General features: G+C 39.5%; 1 protein-coding gene across 1 annotated transcript; it reads left to right on the top strand.

Annotated features, from left to right (window-relative positions):
• Window positions 1-4,174: 4,174 nt before the first annotated feature.
• TAS2R60 (taste 2 receptor member 60) lies at window positions 4,175-12,055 on the top strand. The gene is given in 5 exon segments (XM_089917271.1): window positions 4,175-5,309; window positions 5,312-5,353; window positions 5,356-5,855; window positions 6,864-6,869; window positions 11,081-12,055. Coding segments are annotated over 5 exon segments (891 nt in total). The 5' UTR covers window positions 4,175-5,092; the 3' UTR covers window positions 11,207-12,055.
• Window positions 12,056-26,746: the final 14,691 nt, after the last annotated feature.

Genomic DNA, 26,746 nt, shown 5'->3' with positions numbered 1-26,746 from the left:
TTATCGTTGTTATAAACATCCTAACCCTCTGGAATCACTGGCGCTGGGCCTGGGAAGTAGTGACCTGTGCAGGCATCTGTCGGCATTCCAGCATCTCTGTGCACAGCAGCCGCAGGCTGAGAAAGGCCCTGATGAAAAGGCCTTGGAGAGCCCTGGGCAAGGAGCAGTTTGTCTCATCAGTGTCAGTAACTGCTGTCACTGGACAAGCCCATGGGTGGCAAGAATGCACAAGGTTTGGGTGTTGTCCTCTCTGTTCACTTCCTTCTTTCTTCCCCACTCTTTCTACACCCCATTAATTCTTTTTCCACTCCTCTCTGTTTCTACCCTCCCTTCCAGTGGTCCTGGTCCCTCATCTGGGTCCCAAACCACCTTGGACTAGAATGGTGGCCTCATTTCCTCACAGGCCTCTTTCACTCTCTACACAAGCAGCCCTAATAATATATTCTCCAAGCATCATTTTGGTCTGTATTCCCTTTACAGAGACCTGTAATGGTTGTCAGTTGTTCTGTGGTCAACCTAAAGTTTTTTTTGATTGGTGACATAGGTTGTCTCATACCATCCCACACCATCCCACACACATCAATTGCCCTCCTCAACGTTGCTGTGCTCTCAGAGCTCAGTCTCTCTACTTCAGCCCAGGAAAGCTTCTTTCTGTCTCCCCACATGCTCTTCCCTGCAGCCTGTGGTCTTTTGGCCCATCTGGAACTTCCTTCTTTCATTTCTCTGCTGTTTTTTGCCATTCCCTTCTTTTGTGCCCTGCTTAAGACCAGTTCCACCCGTGGAGCTTTTTCTTTTGAACAATTGATGTCTGAGGGCATGTATGAGTTTTGTGCCACTATAGGACCTGCCCATGGTTTTGTGTGTTCGGTATATGTTGAATTAAAAGGAATTTTCTGATGTGGAAATGCTTTGGCCAACAGAAGATAGAAAAGGAAAACAAAGGAAATTTGCTATAGTTTTAAATTTTGAGAATCTTACTCTTCCTGTCCACTCATCCAGGAGGTGGACCCTGGATGCCGATGTCTAGGATGGTAGCCTCTAAATTAGGGTGTTTGCATCCCGGAGTGTGTGCAAAATGATCCATTGGATGTAGAAAGAAAAGCGTGACAATTTCCATTTATTTTTATCTCATCCTTTTAATCCCTATTTCTGATATGTGTTTTATGATGTACATAATGTATTAGTAGAGTATTACAAGCATATAATTAAACTAAATAAACATGCATATGGTGGAATTCATGTTCATAATTTTTTTTTTTAACTGATGGAGTTTACTATAAAAAAATGTGGAGACCGAGAGACCAGAAGAGATTGGGAAAAACACCATACATGGTTAACAGATTTATATGTCTGAGCTAATCAAGATAGGAGTAATAAACAACAGAACAGAATAGAGTTTACAAAGGATTTTCAAGTAAATAACTGCATTTATGATAAGTTGTCCAACAGTCTTGGGAGCTGAGACCCCAAAACATTCTGTTGTAATGCTAGCTGGAGGCTGAGCTACGGCAAGAAGAGCAAGAAAGAGGAACAGAGATGAGGTAACAGGGTGAGGAGTTTTCACTTGGAAGAAGAAGATTAGGGCTTTAAAAGAGGAGATTCCCAAATTGTAGGAGAGGAGCACAAGGGATTTCCCAAAGAGTAGAGAGAGGGTGAAGCTGGATAGAGGAAACTGTGGAAAGCTGGGAGTATCATAAAGAAATTTTTTCTTTTTTCCTTTTTTTTTTTTGGCAGCAATATGAGTGAGCTGGGAGGGCAATAATAAATTGCGGGGACTGAATTTTGGGGCTTAAGCCACAAGAGGGATGGGTGGAGGCAGCAAAGGCAGGAGCATCAGGGATGTCACCTGGAAGACTGGCTTTCCCTTGGACAGAGCTGCAGAACTTTACTGAATGTCTTGGGTGGGAGGGGAATCACCTCATGTTCTGCAACATTTTCACAGCCTTTTGATTTACGCCAGGACTAGTGGGCTTATCTCAGGAGTTTTTAATTGGTTGATGTTCTCAACCTCCCTTTCCTAGGCTCTAACTCATTAGAGTCCATAAACATTTGGTGGCCCCATCTTGACCAAAGACACAGCCTAATATCTCATCCTGACTTTCAAAGCCTTCTGGGATCTCTCCCCAGCCTGCCTTTTCAGCCTGATATGCCACCATTCCCTTATGGAAATCCTCTGCTGTAGTCAAACTTATCTATTTCCTGGACATGATCAAACTTCCATCTCCTTTACTGGTGTCATCTCTCTGTCCTTTCAACATACAAGACAGCACCTTTGCTGTCCCACAATGAAGGGGCTGCTGATGTTACTGAATTCTTCTCAGAATTCTTGGTATGGAAATAGGATGACACATACATTTAGAACCACAGCCTGGGAGTGCTCCTTTTTTATCCTCTGAGAGATAGAACTGAGCTAAGTGTTTCCCACACAGACAACGTACTCAGGATTCCTACCTCTACCACCCTCATGATCATACATACAAAGACTACCTGTGAAAATTTCAAAATTCTCAGACTTGGCTTCCACCAAATAAAGTCTGAGAAACAAAATGTAACAAACAAAAAGCACAAACAACAAAAGAATCACCATGAAGCATATTCCCTATTAAAATGCAAATGGTTGTTCGCACTTGTGCATTAACTTAATCTGCACACAGTGTATGTCCAGTAAATGTTTGTGGTTTATGATTAGTGCATGAAAGCGCTGCGAGGGCAGATGCCCGGTTCACTGTTACAGCCCCAGCGCCTCTCACAGGGTCATTATGATATACAGGAGATGCTTATTAATTGTTGTTGGTCAAATTGAGGGTTAACAGCATATTTTTCCCATTATATGAGCCATCAAATATGTAGGAAGTAGAAGGGAAAAGATATAAATTTTCCATATTGAGAACTTTGTGGCTGGCCAGACGCCAGAGCTACGAGCTCAAAGTTTGCTTTATTGCTCCGTGTTCCAGGAGCAAACAGCCAAATGTCAGCCAGAGGAACAAGGGCAGGGTAGAGAGCAGCTGGGAACTTATCCCCTGGAGATTTGCATCTTCTGAGAAAGGCAGAGTGAATTCGTCGCCTCAGTTCACCTCTCCTTTCGCCAAGATCACCATGTTCACCACAGCAGGGCTTCTGTGTTGGAAGGACAGTTCTACTGGACCTTTGTCTCAGGTGGACTGGGAACTAGAAAGAGATGCTGAGAGTTCTGGATTCTATTCTGTCTTTGTGGAGTTCTGTGCATGGAAATAGTAGGCTATGGTGCTGGTCAGAAGATGAGTGTTCTGTAAGATACTCCCTCACTCTCATGTTACTTGATCCTGAGCCTTCACTATTGCCATAGCTGACCCAGAACCCTTTCTGCTTGCCTTACTCTCTGTGACACACTAACCTGCTCACACGCACCTGAGTAAGTAAGCGCTCACCTGATTGCTTTTTTTGTTTTTTTTGATTCTTTGAGCCTCATTCCTATTGAAAATGTGGCCTTTGCTTACTCCACCTTCCTCTAATTAAAGTAGATATCCAGTATTTGGTGCCTTGGACCTCTGTTGCATCCCTGATGCTCTCCTGAATTTTCCTTGGACCACTTGTCCCTCCACAGGGTGGATATCATTATAATAACACTTGTCATCACCACCTTACTTATTTCTTATACATGTGTAGAGATTTCTAGTTTCCACATATACATCCATATATGTGTGTGTATATATATTCACATATATTTGTGATCCATATTTTATAGATGAAGAAAGTGGCGTTCAGAGAGGTTAAACGACTAGTCCAAAGATCCATAGATAGTGACTGTGACAAAACTCAAAGCCTGGTCTTCTGCCTTCAGCTGTGGATGAAGAAGATAGGATACAAGATGTGCTGCTAACTATGCAGAGATTTCTGGTCTTGGAATCAGTTTGGGTCTTGGTCTTTTCTCCAAACTGTGACTTTAGGTGGGAGTCTTAATCTATAACTTGAGGCTTCATTTATTCATCTATAAAATTATTTAATATCTTTTTTGATGTTTCTAATGTTTAAAAAAATTATTTTTTATTGGGGTATAGTTGTTTTACAATGTTGTACTAGTTTCTACTGTACAGCGAAGTGGACTTCCATGTGCTATACAGCAGATTCTATATATTGGTTATCTATTTTATACATACTAGTGTATATATGTCAGTCCATTTAATGTCTTCTTTCACTCTGAAAACTGAGATTCTAGTCCTAGAATCTAGTCTTATCCTGTGAATTAGAACGGATGATACTTTTCACATCTTACAGATGGAGAAACTGAGGCACAGAGGGGCCTACTGACATACCCAGTAACTCACAGTGATGGTGGAACTAGGACTAACACTTGCCTTGATTCCTAGCCCAGAGTTCTTCCTGCCATAGCCCACTAGTGCTATAGCTATCATAGTAGGCTTTCCTATATGAAATGCCCTTTAAAGGTCACTAATAAAATATGGTTAAAAAATTCACTTGCTTGATTATGTATAATTGTCTGCTGTGTTCTATTTGATGATAACAGTCAGCACAAGTAATAGTATTTGAATTAACCTCTGTCAGTAGAGGTTTTGTTGACTTTTCTGCCTGTCAGAGGGGTTTTCTAAAGGCACTTGCTTCATAGGGTCATTGTGAGAACTAAAGACAATGAAGATCACTTAGGACAATGCCCAGAACATACCAACCAACCAAGGATGTGAGCTCTGACTGTTAGTAGCAGGTGTGCTCACTGGATTTCCTCACAGAGCAGCCAGTAGGTGTGTGGTCATATCTTAGGTGTCAGCTTAGAGAGGTATAAGCTCCCATGTAAGGGATGCTAAATGCAAGGGCCTGATATAATATCCATAGCAATGTTGATATAGGCAGACAGTAGGCAGAGGAAGGACAGGCAAATTCATGGGCAGGCAGGGGGACTTTTGGAACTGAGCCTTAATGATATTTGCATCTATTCAGAGAAGAAGAAACCGCTTCACCCTCCTCAGATAGCCCACATCCTCTACTTTATCCTCTGTATGTAGGGAAGCTGGAGAGACCAGCATCATACAGGACCTTCCAGAGCCACCCTACAGGAATAGACTTTGAAGTCTTGGGACCCATCTTGTCTGCAGGAGAGATGAGTGGAGAGGACATGGTTCCAGGACCTCAGTTGGCTGATAAGATAGCCTTTATCTTTGCTATCATTTTATTCCTTTTGTGCTTGGTGGCAGTGGTGGGTAATGGCTTAATCACCGTGGCACTGGGCATGGAGTGGTTGCTGCAGAGAACTTTGTCACCCTGCAATAAGTTATTGGTCAGCCTGGGAGCCTCTAGCTTCTATCTGTGATGGGTGGTGATAAGAACATTTATATTTTCCTGAATCCAATAGCCTTCCCATACAACCTGTATTCCAGTTCCTAGCCTTTCAGTGGGACTTCTTGAATGCTGTCACGTTATGGTTCTCCACCTGGCTCAGTGTCTTCTACTGTGTGAAAATCGCAACCTTCACCCACCCTGTCTTCCTCTGGCTAAAGCAGATGGTGTCTGCATTGGTTCCATGGACGCTGCTCAGCTCTGTGGGGTTCTCCAGCTTTAGCACCATTCTAGTTTTCATAGGCAACCAGAGAATATATCAGAACTATTTAAAGAGGGCTCTGCAACCTTGGAATGTCACTGGGAATGCTGTGAGAACATATGAGAGACTCTGCTTCTTCCCTTTGAAAATTGTTACCTGGACAGTCCCTACTGTTGTCTTCATCGCTGGCACGGCTTCGCTCATTACCCCTCTGGGAAGGCACACCAAGAAGGTCTCCCTGTCCATCTCAGGCTCTCATGATCCCAGCACCCAGGCACACATCAAGGCTCTCCTGGCGCTCATCTCCTTTGCTGTCCTGTTTCCTGTTTCCTGTCACTGGTGCCCAGTGCCTCAGGTACGTTTCCACCGTGGGGACTCAGGCACTGGGTGCGGCAGGCTGGGACTCACCTGTGCGCAGCAGTCTACCCCGTTGTTCTTTTCTTGAGTAACCGCACGCTGAGAGCTGCGCTAGAGAGGGGCTGCTCCTCAGGGCATGGGGCACCTTGAGCTGCTTTGATGAAGAGCCCCAGAGATTCTACTGCAGAAGGCCTGGGTAGAATGGGACATTGCTTCTTTAAATCTCTTTGCCACATTTAATGCTCTTTCCCTCTTTGATGCATTTCACGATTTCAGTGACATAGGATTTCAAGGTGAGATGGAATGTACTGAACTAGTGGTCTAGTGTCACTGATTTCCACTCAGCAAGGGTGTAGCTGATATAGTAAATGTTCCCTGTGGGACTTGATGTGGCCAAAGAAGCAGGAAACTTTTATTTCCCTGTGACTAAACTCGGTGTTTAAAATTATCCCTCTGGAAACTGGATGCAAGGATCCGGACACATGATTCACTTTTTTTTTTTTAATTAATTAATTTTATTTTTATTTATTTTTGCCTGTGTTGGGTCTTTGTTGCTGCATGCGGGCTTTCTCTAGTTGCGGCGAGCAGGGGCTACTCTTCATTGCAGCGCACGGGCTTCTCATTGCAGTGGTTCCTCTTGTTTTGGAGCACGGGCTCTTGAGCGCAGGCTCAGTAGTTGTGGCGCATGGGCTTAGTTGCTCCGTGGCCTGTGGGATCTTCCCGGACCAGGGCTTGAACCCGTGTCCCCTGCACTGGCAGGTGAATTCTTAACCACTGCACCACAGGGAAGCCCACGATTCACTTTTTATCTGTTGAATCAGACTGGAGAAGATTTTTGGAAACTCAGTTTTCCTTTGGCTTCATCCTGTAAAACCATATTTCCTTTTTCATCCTTAACTGATTTCTAGCCATCTAGTGCAGTGAAGCTCTCTTTCCTTTCATGCAAGAGTTCCTGGTGTCTGAACTCTCTTTACAGAGCACGGTGTGATTTGTGCATGTGTGCAGCTGTGTGTGTTACCTGGGATTTGTATATTCACAGATGACCTTTTGAGATCCCCCTGAATTCTAGGGGTTTATGATTTATATATGGTTTATGTCCTCTACAGTAGCTCAGTCAGTCAGTCTGTTCTATAAATGTTAAGGTCCATGAACCCAGATGTGACTTCTTTTATTTTACTATTAGGACCTACTAAAATTTTTGACATGGAGAGGTTCATCTATTTCTGATGCATAAGATTTAAGAAGAAGGCTCCCGTCTTGGTTTGGTGAAGCATGTAGACTGCTTTTCTGCCTTTCACAGATTTTCTCAAACTTTCCTTAAGCTCAGTGACCTCTTGAATCATTCAAACTGAGATCCCTCAATGTCCCTGTAATTGCTTTGAAATCTCTCAGCCTCATTTCCTCTTTTTCCTCCCCTTTCCCTCTGTATTAGAAGACAGGTCCCTGCTTTTGGCTTTTCAGGGCTAACATTCATGCTATCCTAGCCCCGTGCTCTCCTGCCTCTTTTCTATCCCTTGCTGAGTCAAGAATTCCCACTTCTACACCAGTCCTCAACCTTTTCCTCTTTACTGTCCTTCCCTTCTTCAGTGTGCCTCTTACCTTCCCCCACAAAAAAAAATCCCCTCCACTCTTTCACTCCCTCAAGTTATCATCCTACTGATTAGTGACTTGCTGAGCGTCTCCCCGTGGGCACCTACAACCTCCTGCTGCCTTTTCTGTTGAAATGTGTTTCTGAAGGACGCACATGTGTTCCTGATCCCTAAATGTGGTATTATCCTCAGCCCCCATTTTCATGTGTCTCTGTAGTATTTGCCTCTCTTAATAGAAAATGATTTCTTAAAAAAATGGATTAAAATATTTTACGAAAAGTAATACCTGATTTTGGTAGAAGATTTTAAAGCAGGAAAATAAACATCACCAGTAAGTGCTTACCCACATGTCTTCCTAAAAGTCCTTCTCTTGGCCTCTGAGATGCTGCACTAAGTTCTGTTCCCTGCTCTGCGGCTCCTTTCGTGGCTTCCTCACTGTCTGTTCATCATCTTGACTCGGTGTTTTCCTTCGCCAGCCCTCTTCCTTCCTTGACGTGAATCTTCTCCTTTTTCCTTCGTGTTTACATCTACTCACGTAGTTTCAATTATGACCTTCATGTGAATAATCACCAAAGCCTTGACCTTCCTCAAAACTGTAAGCCTGTATTTTTTCCTGCTTGCTGAGCATTTCTATCTGATAGTACCATGAGCACTTCAAACTTAGCAAGTTTGTAACAGCTGTCCTTTTTTTCTTCCTCCTCTTTCTTTCCCTCCACCGCCCAGTTGAATCTATTTTTTTCTATTATTGATATCTAATAAATCAGACTTACCAACTCTGAGTTAGTTTTCACTCCTCGCTCTCCACTGAACCCTTCTATCTAATCAGCAGCTTGTCTTCAGTTGGTGCCCTTGTAGTGTCTCTATTATCTGTTCCTTTCTTCCTGTTCCTGTAGCTCCTACCTTAGATTAGACTGTCCTCTTCTCCCACCTAGACTGCTTATATTTCTTTTTCACCACTTGCTTCATTACAGTGTCTTCTCTCCCACACTCCCCCGACCCCCAATCAAAAGTACCATTACCAGATTGATCTCTTGACAATTTCACCCACACCCTTATCACTGCTCAGTGCCTATCAATTAAAGCACATGTCCCTAAATTGGCATTTATGGACCTCCACAATGTGGAAATAGTTTTATCTTTCACTGCTTCCATTCTAGTAGAACCAACCCTATTTTGCAGCAAAATTTGGGTTATCATTGTTCTGGACATGCCTGGAACTTCCTCCATGACGTGCTGAAATGTGTTCTCTTATCCCACATCTACCTATCAAAATCCTGTTTAATTTTTTTTCCTGTTTAATTTTTTTTTTTGTGGTACGCGGGCCTCTCACTGTTGTGGCCTCTCCTGTTGCGGAGCGCAGGCTCCGGACGCGCAGGCTCAGCGGCCATGGCTCACGGGCCCAGCCGCTCCGCGGCATGTGGGATCTTCCCGGACCGGGGCACGAACCCGTGTCTCCTGCATCGGCAGGCGGACTCTCAACCACTGTGCCACCAGGGAAGCCCTCCTGTTTAATTTTAAAGGTTAATTCAAATGGCTTCTCTTCAGGGAAGCTTTTCTGGATGCCCCCACACCTCAAGCTTTGATGTCTCACTTCAGAGGACATACAAGTGGGGTGTTGCTCAGTTGTGACATGAATTCTGCCTTGTGGTGGTATGATCTGTATACTCATTTTATTCTCCTTAGTAGATTTTAAAGCTCTGGAAAGTGTGGGCTGCCTCATAGTCTTCCATGTGTCCCCTGAAGCACTTATAAATACTTGCTACATTGAACAGAATGGTTCTCTTGCCTCTGGAATCCAGCTGTAAGCACATGTACTTTTGTCTGTATATATATAATCTGGGCTACCCACTACTACCAATTATATTTTTATGGTTATATTTGAGCTGTATGCCATTCACTGGCCAGCTTATTTTTGGAGGTCAAACATATATTCTGTTTCTCTTGAGTTATGCACAATGTAGGAATAATAAATGGATGAGAGAGTAAAATTTGCCTGATTTTGTGATACCTTTACCTTCCTTCTTTCTTATGCATTTACATGTTGTTAAGCAACTGTGAAGCTCCTACCTTTGGAAATATAAGGGAAGTGCCATTTCTCCCCTTGGTTACTGACCCAGTGGACCTTTCCTAAGCAACCTGTCAACTACTCTTTGTTCCTTCCACTCTATATTATTAGGCTAGGAGATGGGACATCTACCAGAATCTGCATGATCTCCCCACAGGGAGAAGGTCCCTTGGAACTTGAACACATAGGGAAATATAAAGGAGAAGTAGGATTTGTTATATTTTTAAAATACCTAGTAATTATAAAGCAGAAACTAACACACCATTGTAAGCAATTATACTCCAATAAAGATGTTAAAAATACCTAGTAATATTATTATCATTAATTTTTGCCTATAGTCTAATTTCATCATGCTTTATTGTGGTATTAATAACAATCATTCGTGAATGCTTATCTTGTGTGAGGCATGGGGCCACAAAATTTATTTACTTATATCCTTTATGTACTTAATTCTCAAACAAACACTGCAAAGTAGAAACTGAGGTTTAGAGGAGTTTACTGAGGTCTCATGGTCAGTGTATGATAGAACTGTGATACTTTAGTGCTATAATATGTAAAACATTGTGTTATTGGTGTAGGAATAGGTAAGTACATCAGCAGACAATCCAGATAATAGTTACATGGAAAATTATATTTGATAAGTAAAGCATTTCAAATCAGTGTGGGAAAAGATAGTCATTTAATAGTGTTGCAGCAAATATAGAGCCAACATTTTATCCTAGATCCTACATAGATGATCTTTAATGTAAATGTTATTTAATTTTTTAAAAGCTTCCCTTTCTTGATAATTTTAATTTTCTAATATTTTATTCCATAAAATACTGCCTTTATATTTTACAGAAATATTGACTCTTTTCTCCCCACCCTTTTGGGTGTCATCAAGAGTATGTATTACCCTTCAGCTCCTACAGTTCTAAACCCCTGTTTTCTTAGGTCTTCTTAAGTCAGACTCAAAATATTGTCATAATGGAAATAATTGGTAAATTTGACTACAGAAAAATTTTAAACTTTTAAAATAACAAATTCTATAAATGTAAGGATCACTGAAGTCCTTTTCAATTTTAAAGGACAAGTAACAGAAAGGTAAATCTAATATCTCTAATATACAGAGAGCTTCTACAAATCAATAAGAAAAAGACAGGCAAACTAATAGAATGTTGATTAATGATGAAAATATATAATAAAGATTGCCAAGTAAACATGTGAAAATAAGATTATCATCACTGTTGATCAAGGAAATGCAAGCTAAAACAACAATAAGACTTCTGCTATAAACACAGCTGCATAAGTCAGTGTTTTCCCCTCTTCTTTCCCTGGAAAGCACATGAAAGCAATAGAAAGTTGAAAAAGACTTTGAAAGCTGCATTTTCAGTAAAGCTAAGAGACAAATAATCCAGAATTTCAAAATATGTGATACCACTACCAATCACAGATGAGATCAGTTAAAGTCAAGAAAGTCAAGAAACAACCTTTACTACAAACTCATAGCTCCTGTAGATCAGGAATCCAGGAACATCAAAATACAGTTGAGAATTTCAGCTGTATTCTCTGGCTCTGGGTCTCACAGGCTACAGTCATCTCCAGGCTCAACTGTGAAGGAGCCACTTCCCAAATCACTCACATAGCTGTTGGCAGGATTCACTTTCTCCTGGGTTGTTGGAATGAGACATCAGCTCCTCATGAGCTGTTGGCTGGAGGCCTCCTTAAGTTCCTGGCCACAGCCTTTTCCATAGATCAGAGTGAATAAATGGGAAGGTGACACAGAAAGTGTCAGCAAGAGAGAGTGCCAGCAAGATGGAAGTCACAGACTATTGTAACATAGTTAATTATTTTTTTCATTATTGCTCATAGGTAGTAACCAACAGATTTGATCAAAAGAAGCAGAGGACTAAGAAAATTATATAAAATTATAAAGGTAAGCACTAGAACAAAAAAACATACTTTCCTTAGAATTAATAGAACCACAAACAAAAATGAAGAGACATGCAACAAATATAAAAATCTTAAAGAAACCCTTTAAAAACAAAACATAAAACATAAAATAATGTGCTAGAACTAAGACTAAGCATATTGGATATATAATTAAATAAAAATGGGCTTTACACCTAAAAGACAATGGTCTTCAGATTGTCTAAAAAGCAAAAACAACTTTATGGTATTTCTAAGATCCATAAAAAAGGGAGAGTTGAAAATAAAAGAATGAAAAATAACATGTCAAGTAAATGCAAACAAAATAAATTTAAACCTAAATGATCAATGAGATAAGTTTTTAATGTTAAGAGGTAAAATGAAAAATTTAGATTGGTATGAATATATGATAAATAACATAGCAGCCTTATAAAGTACAAATTACAAGAAATATAAACAGAATCACTAAAAGACTTTACCTTTGTCAAAAAGAGAAAAAATAAATATAATCAAATAAATTAGCTTTTATTGATAGATGTCAAACTGTACACACTCAGAAAACACAACTTCTTTGCAAATACCAATGGAATAGTCATGAAAACGAGCCTAACAAACAAAAAAAATTAGAAAGCAAAGTCCAGCAGTACGTTAAATCATTATCAAATAGAGTTTAATCTAGGAATTAAAGGATGATTCATTGTTAGCAAATCCATTAAATTATCTTATAAATAAATCTAAATGAAAATTCATATAACCACCTTCCAAAATGCTGTCGTTTGAAAAAATTTAATATGAATTTTGATAAAACACTCAATAATATATGTATTCAATAACGATGCATATGTCTATGTCAGCCCAAAACCTGCAGCATATTTAATGAATTTAGACATTCTTATAAGACTCAAGATATTAAAAGAATGAGTACTGTGACCACTATTTACATTTTTTTTGGCGGTACGCAGGCCTCTCACTGTTGTGGCCTCTCCCGTTGCGGAGCACAGGCTCCGGACGCGCAGGCTCAGTGGCCATGGCTCACGGGCCCAGCTGCTCCGCGGCATGTGGGATCTTCCCGGACCGGGGCACGAACCTGTGTCCCCTGCATCGGCAGGCAGACTCTCAACCACTGCACCACCAGGGAAGCCCTCCACTATTTACATTTTAAAGTGATAATACCTAATGTAATCAAGAGAAAGAAATTAGTTATAGACATTGGAAATGGGAGGCAAAATATATGTTTTGCATAGTTGAAAAATCCAAATAATCAACGTTAAAAACTACTATAGAACAGTAAGAATTTTGTAAAGTAGTGGGGAGAAAAATAAATGCACAGAAATCAAAATTTTCTAATATATACAAATAGTCACCAGTTAGAATGAAAGAAAAGATTCTGTTTGCAATAACAACAAAAAGACAAAATACTTTGAAATAAATTTTATGAGAAATATGTAAGACCTACATAAAGGAAGCTTTAAAGCACTCAGGAAAACATGGAAGAAGATATGAATCAATGGAATACAATACCATGTGCTTGGATGAGAAGGCTCAGTACTGTAAAGATGTCAGCTACTCTTAAGTTAATTTCTTAGTTTAATGTAAGACCTATAAAAATGCCAACTTTACCCCTCTTTATAAACCTATTTAAAAAAGGGCTAACATCTAAGGCTGTTATGGAAGCTGGAAGGAACATCCCCCCCCCAAAAAAAGGTAGATGAGCTCTATCATACATTAAAAACCATGGTTTGATTTGTGGTATGAACCTCAAAATTTTAAAAGAGTGTGTGACTATACAACAGTAGAATAGAGAGTCCAGAAAACAAATATTTATAATATGGGACTTTAGTATAAATTCAGTAAATAAAAATGATATTTCAGATCAGAAGTAAATGGATTATTCAGTAATCGATACTGAGATAACAGGATAGTCATCTGAAAAAAAGAATTAAGGTGCTGCCATACACTGGGATAAAGTCCAAATGGATCAAATGTTTTAATGTTAAAAACAATAGAGTTGGGCTTCCCTGGTGGCGCAGTGGTTGAGAGTCCGCCTGCCGATGCCGGGGACACGGGTTCGTGCCCCGGTCCGGGAAGATCCCACATGCCGCGGAGCGGCTGGGCCCGTGAGCCATGGCTGCTGAGCCTGCGCGTCCGGAGCCTGTGCTCCGCAACGGGAGAGGCCACAACAGTGAGAGGCCCGAGTACCGCAAAAAAAAAAAAAAAAAACCCAGTAGAGTTGGGCTTCCCTGGTGGCGCAGTGGTTAGGAATCCGCCTGCCAATGCAGGGGACACCGGTTCGAGCCCTGATCCGGGAAGATCCCACCTGTCACAGAGCAACTGGGCCTGTGTGGCGCAACTGCTGAGCCTGCGTGCCACAACTAATGAGGCCCGCATGCCTAGAGTCTATGCTCCGCAGTGAGAGAGGGCACCACGGTGAGAAGCCCGCACACCGCAATGAAGAGTAGCCCCGCTTGCCGCAACTGTAGAAAGCCTGCGCACAGCAGTGAAGACCCAACGCAACCAAAAATAAATAAATAAATATATTAAAAAAACCAAAAAAAACCCAATAGAGTTACTGGAAAAAAGTGAGAGGATGAAGATTCTTTTAAAAACCTTGGTGTGTGGAAAATCTTTTAAGCTCGTTAAAAGAAAAGATTAATTAAAATGAAAAAGTTCTGCATGGTAAAAATTCATAAGAAATTTACAAAAAAATATAACAAGCTGGGAAATGATCTGGATTCATAGCCAAAGTTTAATCTCTAATATATAAAGAGCTTTTAGAATCTTTAGGGAAAAGATCAACAACCCAAAAGAAAAAGAAAAGACAAATAATATGAATATGTAATTCACAGAGAAGGAAATACAAACCGTTCTTAAACACAGCAAAGATTGTCAAACTAATTTATAACAAGAGACACGGAAATTAAAACTATACTGAGATACCCTTTTTTAACTATCCATTTGGCAAAATTCCTAAACTTTGGAAATACTTTTTTGTCAAGTTATTGGAGAAATTAGTTTTCTTACACATTGCTGATGGGAGTATAAATTAGTTAATATGGAGGGCAATTTGTCAATATCTAGCAAATATACTAATGTGTACACCCTTTGATCAGCAATCCCCCCCACCCCCCGACAGGATTTTGGTGTGTATTACCTTCTTACTGGTCACATTTTGTGTCTTACACTCTTGGGCATGCTGGGACTTGAGTCTGGTTATAGTTCTAGAAGTAATGAGGGGAGATAGAGTGGGTTACTAGTAGGATCAGTAATGCCTTGCAAGGAAACTACCACAGGGGAGTGGGTTACTAGTAGGATCAGTAATGCCTTGCAAGGAAACTACCACAGGGGCCTCCATGATGGGCTCTGCAGAGAAGGAGTGACCAGTTTCCTCAGATAAGCGAGGAAGAGTTGCCTCTGTTGATAAAGAAGATTTGACAGAATTTAAAGGTTCAAGTGTCTAGCAGTCTATACTCCAGATCTCCCTATAGTATCAAACTAAGACTAGATTAACGCTCAAACCACTTTTTTTTTTTTTTTGTCTAGCTTCTTCCCCTGCCCTATCTTTTTTTTTCTTTTTAACATCTTTATTGAAATATAATTGCTTTACAATGGTGTGTTAGTTTCTGGTTTATAACAAAGTGAATCAGCTAAATGTATACATATATCCTCATATCCCCTCCCTCTTGCGTCTCCCTCCCACCCTCCCTATCCCACCCCTCTAGGTGGACACAAAGCACTGAGCTGATCTCCCTGTGCTATGCGGCTGCTTCCCACTAGCTATCTGTTTTACATTTGGTAGTGTACATATGTCAATGCTCCTCTCACTTTGTCCCAGCTTCGCCTTCCCCCCTCACCCCCGTGTCCTCAAGTCCATTCTCTATGTCTGTGTCTTTATTCCTGCCCTGCCACTAGGTTCATCAGTACGGTTTTTTTTTAGATTCCATATATATGCGTTAGCATCCAGTATTTGTTTTTCTCTTTCTGACTTACTTCAGTCTGTATGACAGACTCTAGGTCCATCCACTTCACTACAAATAACTCATTTCGTTTCTTTTTATGGCTGAGTAATATTCCACTGTATATATGTACCACATCTTCTTTATCCATTCATCTGTTGATGGACACTTAGGTTGCTTCCATGTCCTGGCTATTGTAAATAGAGCTGCAGTGAACATTGTGGTACATGACTCTTTTTGAATTATGGTTTTCTCAGGGTATATGCCCAGTGGTGGGATTGCTGGGTCGTATGGTAGTTCTGTTCTTAGTTTTTTAAGGAACTTCCATACTGTTCTCCATAGTGGCTGTATCACTTTACATTCCCACCAGAAGTCCCTGCCCTATCTTGTGTCTCTTAATTTTCTATAGGTTTCTCCTGAAAGCAATTCCTCAAAAAACCACTTGCACAAGAACCTCCATTATAGGCTCTGATTCTAGAGAGCTTGATCTAAGTGGTCTGATCTTCAGATTGTATCTCTCTGATCTACATTGTATAATGCTTCTTGAAGGTCTACATGGATGTATAACAGGCATTTCAAAGTTATCATATGCAAAACTGAACCCCTGACATCTTCTCACTTCAGTATGCTTCTGTTACTATTTTTCATGTTTCAGGATGTGGCCATTCTTCTAGTTGCTCTGGACAGAACATTTTACATTACAATCATGCAGCAATTCTGATGCTAAGCCATTTGACTTGTAGCTAAACCATTTTTAATTTTTTTTAAACTTTTTATTTTATATTGGAGTGTAGCTGATTGACAATGTTGTGATAGTTTCAGGTGCACAGCAAATTGACTTAGCCATACTATACACGTATCCTTTCTCCCCCAAACTCCCCTCCCATCCAGGGTGCCACATAACATTGAGCAGCGTTCCCTGTGCTATACAGTAGGTCCTTGTTGGTTATCTATTTTAAATATAGCAGTGTATACATGTCAATCGCAAACTTCCTAACTATCCCTTCCCCCCACCCTTCCCCCCGGTAGCCATAAGTTTGCTCTCTAAGTCTGTGAGTCTGTCTCTGTTTTGTAAATAAGTTCATTTGTATCATTTCTTTTTAGATTCTGCATATAAGTGATATTATTTGATATTTCTCTTTCTCAGTCTGACTGACTTCACTTAGTATGACAATCTCTAGGTCCATCCATGTTGCTGCAAATGGCATTATTTCATTCCTTTTAATGGTTGAGTAATATTCCATTGTATATATGTACCACATCTTCTTTATGCATTCTCTGTCAATGGACATTTAGGTTGCTTCCATGTCTGGCTATTGTAAACAGTGCTGCAATGAACATTGGGGTGCATGTATCCTTTAGGAACATGTTTTTCTCCAGATATATGCCAAGAGTGGGATTGCAGAATCATATGGTAGTTGTATTTTTAGTTTTGTAAGGAACCTCCATACTGTTCTTCATAGTGGCTGTACCAATTTACATTCCCACCAACAGTGTAGGAGGGTTCCTTTCTCTCCACACCCTCTCCAGCATTTATTATTTGTGGATTTTTTCATTAAACCATTTTTAGATAAACTGCTTTTGGGTTGGGGTTTCATATGCAACAAGCATCTCCTTCACTGCAGTCTATTAAAAGTCCGCCCTTGACACAAGGGTTTGAAAAAATTAGTGTTAGAGTTGTTAACTCAGCTTTCCAAATGAACTTGTAATTCTACCACTTACCACCACCTTCATTGCTACCACTCAGTGCAAGCCACTATTATTTCTTTCTTGGTTTACTGCAATGGTGTCCTAATGGGTTTTGCAGCTTCTGCTTTTGTGTGCCTTTGGTCTATTTTCAGTACAGCAGCTAACAGCATCCTTAAAAAATATGTCACATCTCTTTCATGATTCTCCACCTGCTTTTCAACCTAGAGTAAAAAGCCCAAGTTTTCATGACGAACGAAAATGCCCTTTATGATTTTGTCCTCCACCTCATACCTCTGAAGCTGTCTCCTGCAATTCCGCCATCCTCTCACACTGCCCTAGCCACTTTGGCTTCCTTGATGTTCCTTGACTGCTAGGCAGATGCTTCCCCAGAGCTTCTGCCTTTGGTGATCTCTGGTTGGAATGCTCTTCGCCAGATATGGGCATGGCTCACTCCCTCTCTTATTTCTGGCATTGTCATTGCCACTCCAAATTGCAATCCTCCATAAGACTATTCCTTGCTCTGCTTTCTCTCTTTAACGTTATTATTATTTTACTTTTTTTTTATCATTTGTTTCCCTCAATCTAATGTAAACTTCATAAGGACAGGGATTTGTGTCTATTTTGTTCCCCACTGGCAAATGGTAAACAATAAATATTTGTTGAACACATGAGTGCCTTATTTTATTATAATTAACTAGATTACTTCATTAATGCAAAGTTTCATTATTTCTGTGCCTGTAGAAGTAACTATGGCTGCTAGAGAATGGATCATCAATGGACATTCTCTTAAAAATTCAGACACTTTAGTGATTTTTGCTAGTTCACTAATATAATAGTCTTCATATTTTCTGCCGTTGTTGTTATAGGTGATTGCTGCCATGCTTCCTTTACATGTGAACAAGAATTTATTGATCATCTAGACATGGATGTCTAGGTATAGATCTCCTTGCTAAGTGCAATGGAGAAATGAAAGCAGGATTTAAACATTCAAGAAATCTACCATGTAGCATACTAAACCAGTTAGAGGAATATAGAACCGTTAAGAGCTAGTGACCGTTGTCAAGTACTAACAGTTCATATAGTAAAGAGAGAGAGAGTGAGTTTTCAATAGAGAGAATTCTAAAATGGAAATTAATCAGACACAGTTGTCTAACATTATCTAAAATGTTTCGCTGCAAATTTTATATGTCTCAAATACATGATACTGGGGAGTTTCCATCTATCTTTGACAATAGTCTGTTTGATTTTTTTATTTCTTTTTGCGGTACGCGGGCCTCTCACTGCTGTGGCCTCTCCCGTTGCGGAGCACAGGCTCCGGACGCGCAGGCCCAGCATCCATGGCTCACGGGCCCAGCTGCTCCACAGCATGTGGGATCCTCCCGGACCGGGGCACAAACCCGTGTCCCCTGCATCGGCAGGTGGACTCTCAACCACTGCGCCACCAGGGAAGCCCAGTCTGTTTGATTTCTTAATATCACCAATGGCCTCCTTTTCTGAATTCCTATAGAATTATAGCCTGTATCATTGGCCACTCTTGTGTGATTCACTCAGGTGAAGGGCAATAATCTTGATATTTAAAAAAGTCACAAGAACAAGGGCCCACATGGGAGGAGAGTTGTGAGGGGAAATGAATCCTGAAATCAGATCAGAGTTGTGAAGCAGGAGTGAGCCAGGATGTGGCTTCTGGTGGCTGCTCATGGGGCTGGCCTCTGTCACAGGCTTATAATGGATCTGAGTTCCAATGGTTTGGATGGTTGGCCTTAGTAACAAATAAAAGCTTTTGAAGCTGGGCTTTAGCAGTGGGCAGCTGAATGCCGTTTGAACTTCAGTAGGCTAAGCTGACTGACATATCTTTTAACTATATATAAATAATACTTGTCCTGGACTACAGTGATGGAAACTCAAGGCCAGGGAGGGGGTGGTGGCATTTTTTTTTTTTAGGACTTTTATTTTTCTTTCAATAAAATTAAACTTTTTAAGAAGAGTTTGAATTAACTATTTAAGGTACACTATTTACATAATAGTATTCATTCTCTGTTTTTCTCAAGACAGTTTTTTTTGTTAAATGACTCCTGTGTCATCAGATTGTTATATCACATTAGAACTAAAGTGCAATGATTTTTGAGAGCAACATGGAAATTCTTCCTTCAGGGAGAACTATAGTTTTCATAAGATAAGGAATTAGGACTACGTTTTTGAGGTTGGTAGCTTCCTACCCTGCTGGCAAACTCGTTGGGAGCCCTGAGGTTTGGGTCAGCACCAAAAGTAGGATCCATTCAATCCTGTAGCGATCAGATTCAAGGAGACTTGTTGATCTTACTGCGGGAAAGTTTCAAATGGAGAAGGCAAATATCTGGTTCAAAGCTTTAGAATTGGAAAGCATTTACATTTGGACTCCTCTGTACTGAATAGAGAAATCCATGAGGAAGCTAGGGGGAAAGCTGCATTTCTCAAGTTAAAGCCAATGACTGTATTTATGTGAGTGAGTAACATACTTTACCTTATCTGTGTTTGAAATTTTTTGTTACATGTATTACTGTGGTTGAGTTTTTACTAATCTGTTACTTTTGGGGAATATCATCACCAACCTTTAGTAGCAAGACCAGACTTTCAGGGCTCTAACAAGTAATACTGAAAACATTTTTGTATGTACAGCATACATGTTTCTTCTCAGCATTTCCAAGCTAGATATAAGCATTACTGCTTCTGTCATCACAGAGTTTATATAAAGTCTTGCTAACTCAGTCTCCTCAAAGAACCAAATATTGAAAACATCTGTAACAAAATATATCAGTAATGCAATTTGTATAAGGGTGACACAAAGATTATTTTAAAAAGGAGAAGCAATCAAGCTCATTTAACAAATATTTCCTTAGTGCCCACCGTGTGGGAGGTGTTGGGTGCTGGAGAAGACAATCTTTGTTCTTTAAGGGAGCAGCATGCTTTCTAGTAGACCGAGAGCAACATCTCACATTGAAGCACGAATTTAAAAGATTAAGACCTATGTTGTGCCCAGAAAATATTCTTTGAGAAAATACTTTTTTTTTATTATGGTAAAATACACATAACATAAAATTTGCCCTTTCAACCATTTTAAAGTATATAGTTCTGTGGCATTAAGTACATTCCCATTGTTATGCTGCCATTGTCACCATCCATTCCCAAGAATTTTTTCACCCTGTCCAACTGAAACTCTGTATCCATTAAACAGTAACTCCCCATTTCCATCTCCCTCCCAGCCCCTGGCACCCACCATTCTACTTTCTGTCTCTATGAATTTGATTGCTTTAGGTACCTCCCATAAGTGGAATCATATAGTATTTGTCCTTTTGTGACTGGCTAGTATCACTTAGCCAGATGTCGTCAAGGTTCATCCATGTTGTAGCATGTGTCAGAATTTTCTTCTTTATCAGGGTGGAACAATATTCCATTGCCTGTATATGCCACATTTTGTTTCTCCATTCATTTGTTGATGGACACTTGGGTTGCTTCCACCCTTTGGCCATTGTTCATAGGAGGATAATAATTCTACGAACAAAGGAATGGTAAGCCAGTCTTCAGAAGATTAATATACAACTCTGCATAATAATGAGACGTTGAATACTGCTACCAGTTCTATCCTACCTTCCCTTCCCTTGCCCTATGCCAGATCAATCAATTCTTAACTAGTTTCAAATCAAAGGGTCTTGTAGGCCAAGGTTAATGTTGAAGACAAAGTATAGTTATTTAGTCTCCCTTACTTAAATATATCACAAATGGTTTATTAGTTTTAAAACGTTAATATTCTTTTTTGATAATTTATGATTATTGTAGGAAACTTGGAAAATATAGACTATTGTAAAGAAGTTTCAAAATCACTCAAACTTTCATTATCTGAAGATAACCACCATTATCACTCATTATTTCTTCCAGACATTTTTTCTCACATAAAATTGTATTTATATATATATATATATATATATATGCATCCACAGAAATAAATAATGCTAATATCTCAGGCATTTAAATGATTTTTTATAAAATTGGGATAATTTATATTTTTATGTATTATGAATACATCCCTTTTATGCAGTTACAGACATAAACCTTTAAATAAGTATTGAAAGCTACTTTGAAATTTATAAGTGAAAAAGCATGCAAAATGAATAATGAGCAAAATAATCATTAATTTCTCATAAGGAATCATCATTTCTTTTCATAGATGGCAGTTTTCTAGGATACCCAAATATTTTGTGGAAAGTATGGCATGAAACATGAAAAAAAATAAAGCTTAGGAGTAAAAATATTTTATTCAATAACTTAGCCAAATAAGCATGTTTTTATTATAAATCTGTTACAGTGATTTTAAATAGAACTAGGACACGATACACTTGGTGATGTTGTTTCATAATTACTCCATCATAGTGGTGCTCTCACTTCCTAGAACACAGCAGGACAGTCTGAAAAGGCAGAGATTCTGAATATTTTATTGCAGGAAATAGTATTATATCTTTTGTTCATTGTTTTGCAATCTACATTGTGATGAAATTTTAAATGTTCCATTTCCTTTCTTCAGAGAGGGAATCATGGGTCAGTTCTACCTAGAATCTCAGCCAATGTGTTTTGGCATTATACTTTTATGTCCCAAGGAGCATGCTTTCATGTGTCTTGACTTCACATTTACTATTTTTAGCCACTATAGACAAATGTTATATCCTCTAAGACTGTCCTAGAGACCGTATTTGCTGACTCTGCCTGCCACTTTGGGGATATTTATTCTGACTATTCTAGTTTGCATCAAAAGTATCATTGGTTCTCTCCCTCTCTTTCTTATAATTGCAAATTATGTGTTTATCCTTGTTTCCATTCATCCTGTCATAGACATATATATTTGAATGGTAATATAATAGTTAAAAAACATCATATTGTGTTCTACCTTTCTTAGTTAACATTCATAGTTAGTTTCTGATTGACTCCAGTCTTTTTTTCAGCTTTATTGAGGTATAATTGAGAAATAAAATTATTATATATATATATAGAGTGTACAACATGATGATTTGATACACATATACATTGTGAAAGGATTCCCATAATCAAGTTAATTAACACATCTCACTTCATATTTACCTTTTTTAATGAGAATACTTAAGTTCTACTCTCTTAGCAAATTTCAGTTATACAATGCAGTATTATTGACTGTAATCACCGTGTTTTATGTTACAGAACTTATTAATTTTATACTGGAAAGTCTGTATTCTTATCAACCTCTCCCCATTTAACCCACCCCCCCAACCCCTGGCAACTACCATTCTACTCTCTGTTTCTACAAATTCAACCTTTTTTTTAAAGATGTGCAGTTGTTAAATGGTCACGCAAGCACTCCCCAGCTATCTCTGGGCTCAGGGCAGAGGGAGCCTTTTCAATAAGTGGTGTTGTGAAAACTGGATAGACACATGCAAAAGAATTAAACTGGATCCCTATCTTACACCATACACAAAAGTCAACCCACTGAGCCCACGTGCTGCAACTACTGAAGCCCACACGCCTGTGAGATCACACGGTATTTGTCCTTTTCTGTCTGGCTTATTTCAGTTAGCAAAATGCCCTTCAGTTTCATCCATGTTGTTGCAAATAGCAGGATTTCTTTTTTTAAAAGGCTGAATAATATTCCATTGTTTATTTATGTATATATATACATGTATGTATATATATATCTTTATATCTATATCATATTTGCTTTATTCATTCATCCATCAACAGATACTCAGGTTGTTTCCATACCTTGGCTATTGTGAATAGCCTGCAATGAACATGAGAGTACGGACATCTCTTCGAGTCAATGATTTAATTTACTTTGGATATATACCCAGAAGTGGGATTGCTGGATCATATGGTAGTCCTATTTTTAAATTCTTGAGGAATCTACATACTGTTTTTCATAGTGACTGTGTCAGTTTCCACCAACAACGTACGGGGGTTCCCTTTTCTCCACATCCTTGCCAGCATTTGTCATCTCTATTTTTTTTTGGCTGCGTTGGGTCTTCGTTGCTGTGCACAGGCTTTCTCTAGTTGTGGTGAGCAGGGGCTACTCTTCGCTGTAGTGCGTGGGCTTCTCATTGCGGTGGTTTCTCTTGTTGCGGAGCACGGGCTCTAAGTGCGAGGGCTTCAGTAATTGCAGCACGTGGGCTCAGTGTGTTGACTTTTGTGTATGGTGTAAGATAGGGATCCAGTTTAATTCTTTTGCATGTGCCTATCCAGTTTTCACAGCACCATTTATTGAAAAGGCTCCCTCTGCCCTGAGCCCAGAGAGAGCTGTGGGGAGGGCTTGTGTGACCATTTAACAACTGCCTTGTTTGCTGCTGTCCTGTGGGACTTATGAATGCAAGTCACATTAGCCCTCAGAACCAGGTGATTTGGGCGGGGGGGCTGTGCCTCAGATGGCAGCCTTAAAAGTTGGAGTACTAGATGTGTGTTCCAAACCCTTTGTTCCTTTGGGGGAAGCTGGTAGTTGGGGTCTCCCTCCTGATTACAAGGCACTATGCCAAGGGTGGGGTTTATGATGAGAGAGTGTCTCAGCCTTCTGAACCCATTTCGATATGGGTATTTTCTCAGTTGCCCAATGTGTAGGAGTCATTCAACTAGTTTCTGGATTTCTTTCAGGGGGAATCGGTCCATATGTAGCTGTATATTTGGTGTATCTATGGGAGGAAGGAAAGTCAGGAGCCTCCTATGTCATCATCTTGGTGATGTCACCTTGGTTCTCTCTCTTTTACTCTCAAAGCCATACACACATTGGTGGTTGATTAGATGACAGCAGAGTGTAGAGAACAGGGCTTACAACTCAGAGTGAGAAAATCTAACTCATTAGAAAATCTTCCTCTAGTGACCTTGAAGCAGTCACTTAAATTCTTTTAAAAATTTTACTTACTTAGGGGCTTCCCTGGTGGCATAGTGGTTAAGAATCTGCCTGCCAATTCAGGGGACATGGGTTCGATCCCTGGTTCGTGGGTTCGATCCCTGGTCCGGGAAGATCCCACATGCCACAGAGCACCTAAGCCCGTGCGCCACAACTACTGAGCCTGCACTCTAAAGCCCGTGAGCCACAACTACTGAAGCCCGCATGCCTAGAGGCCATGCTCCGCAACAAGAGAAGCCACGACAATGAGAAGGCCGTGTACCTCAGCGAAGAGTAGCCCCCGCTCACCACAACTAGAGAAAGCCTGTGTGCAGCAACAAAGACCCAACACAGCCAAAAAAAACCCCCAAACAAATAAATAAATAAAATTTAAAAATTTACTTAAAAAATTTAATTTTGGTAAAATATACGTAAATAAAATTTACCATTTGAACCATTTTTAAGTGTACAGTTCAGTAGTATTAAATATATTCACATTGTCATGCAGCTAATCTCCAAAACTCTTTCATCCTGCAAAATTGAAACTCTATAACAATTAAACAACAAATCTTCATTTCACACCCCTCCACCCCTCAGCCCCTGATAACCACCATACTATTGATACTTTCTGTCTTTATGAATATAATTACTTTAGACACCTAACATAAGTTAGTTACACAGTATTTGTTTTCTTGTGACTGGCTTATTTCACTTAGCATGTTCTCAAGGTTCATTCATGTTTGGCATGTGTCACAATTTTCTTCCTTTTAAAAGCTGAATAATATTCCATGTATGTATATGCAACATTTTGTTTTCCATTCATCTGTCCATTGATGCGTGGGTATTCCTACTTTTGAGCTTTTGTGAATGATGCTGCGATGAGCAGGGGAGTACAAAAATCTTTTGAGATCCTGCTTTCAATTCTTTTGGGTGTATGCTCAGAAGTGGAATTGCTGGATCATATAGTAATTCTATTTTTAATTTTTTAAGGGACAGTCATACTGTTTTCCACAGTGGCTGCACCATTTTATACTCCCCCCCAGCAGAGCACATAGGTTCCAGTTTCTCCCCATTGTCATTAATATTTGTTATTTTCTGTTTTTTGGCTAATAGCCATTCTAGTGAGTGTGAGGTGGCATTTCATTGTGGTTTTGATTTGCATTTTCCTAATGATAAGTGACGTTGAGCATCTTTTCATGTGGTTGTTAGCCATATACCACTGTTAGTATATTATCTTTGGGAAAATACCTATTCAAGTCCTTGTCCATTTTTTCTTCCAGTTTTATTGAGATATAATCAATATACAGCATTGTATAAGTTTGAGATGTACCACATAATGATTTGGCTTATATACATCATTAAATGATGACCATAATAAGTTTAGTAAACATCTATTATCTTATATAGATACAAAATTAAATAGAAAAATATATATTTTCCTTGTGATGAGAACTCTTAGAATCTTCTCTCTTAACAACTTTCATATATAATGTAGCATTGTTAATCATATTTATCGTATTTATTGTATATTATGTCCCTAGTACTTATTTATCTTATAACTGGAAATTTGTACCTTTTGACCGCCTTCATACAATTGCCCCTCCTGTCATCCCCTGCCTCTGGTAACCACCAATCTGATCTCCTTTTCTATGAGTTTGAGTTTTTGTTTGTTTGTTTTTGAAGTATAATTGACCTGTAACATGATGTTAGTGCACAACCTAGTGATTTGAGATTTCTATAAATTTCAAAATGATCACCATGAGAATTCAGGAGTTTTTAAAAATATATTCTGGATATTAACCCCTTATAAGATATATGATTTGCAAATATTTTTTCCCATTGTGTAGGTTACCTTTCACTTTGTTGATTGTGTCCTTTGATGGACAGAAGTTTTAAAATTTTGTTATAGTCCAATTTGCCTGTTTTTACTTTTGTTGCCTGTGCTTTTGGTGTCATGTCAAAGAAATCTTTGTTAAATCCAGTATCATGAAATTTTTCATCATCATAAATTTTGAGCATAAATTTTATTATATATAAAGTGATTATGATAATTCCTATCTCATTTCTTATGAGAATAAAATGTGATAATCAAGATTAAATGCTTAGCATGGTGCTCGATGAACATGACAGGTGTTCTACAAATGTTACTAGAATTTAAATGAGGGTGAGATTTCAAAATTCATATACCTGTGCCAATATTATATTCAAGCATCCACATAACAAAAATATCTGTAATTTTTTAACCTAAATATTGGGGAATAACACAGAGACAACCATTCCTACAATTGATAGACCCATGATGCTTGGAATAGTCTGGGAAATCATAAGTAGAACTGGTAGGTCTAGCCTTGAGAAATATATGATTGTAAAATGAACTGTTGTTAATTGTTATTGCTGAAATTGGAATGGTGGCTGCGCCACCACTGATTTCTGATCCTCAGTCCCCCTGCCCTCTATTCTATTGCAATGTGTTTCTCCAATTCTGGGTAGAGGGGTGAAATTTCCATTGGTCAGTATCTCATGTTTCCATGCAACAAGTACTGCATAGCATGCTTCGCATGTTTCTCCTTTTCAGTTCTGCCTTTCTGTTTGGTACCCATGCCCGTGAAGCTGCCCATGGAGCCTCTATGGCTCAGGCCCCTTGTGAGACCGCCAACATCCATTTCAAAGGGGCTGTCCCTCAGTGCACCCAAGTCACCAATTTCCAGGGTACCAGAGCAGTGCTGACTCTGTACAGAGCTGACAAAACACTTTCCACCTCTTAACTGGACCCAAAGCGTC

Source organism: Delphinapterus leucas, chromosome 9 (assembly GCF_059928025.1).
Source record: "Delphinapterus leucas isolate spDelLeu-1000000601 "Yukka" chromosome 9, BTC_Dleu_Yukka2, whole genome shotgun sequence".
NCBI classification, from domain to species: domain Eukaryota; kingdom Metazoa; phylum Chordata; class Mammalia; order Artiodactyla; family Monodontidae; genus Delphinapterus; species Delphinapterus leucas.
Note: the sequence above shows the minus strand (reverse complement) of the source record. Positions and strands in the feature narration are given on the sequence as shown.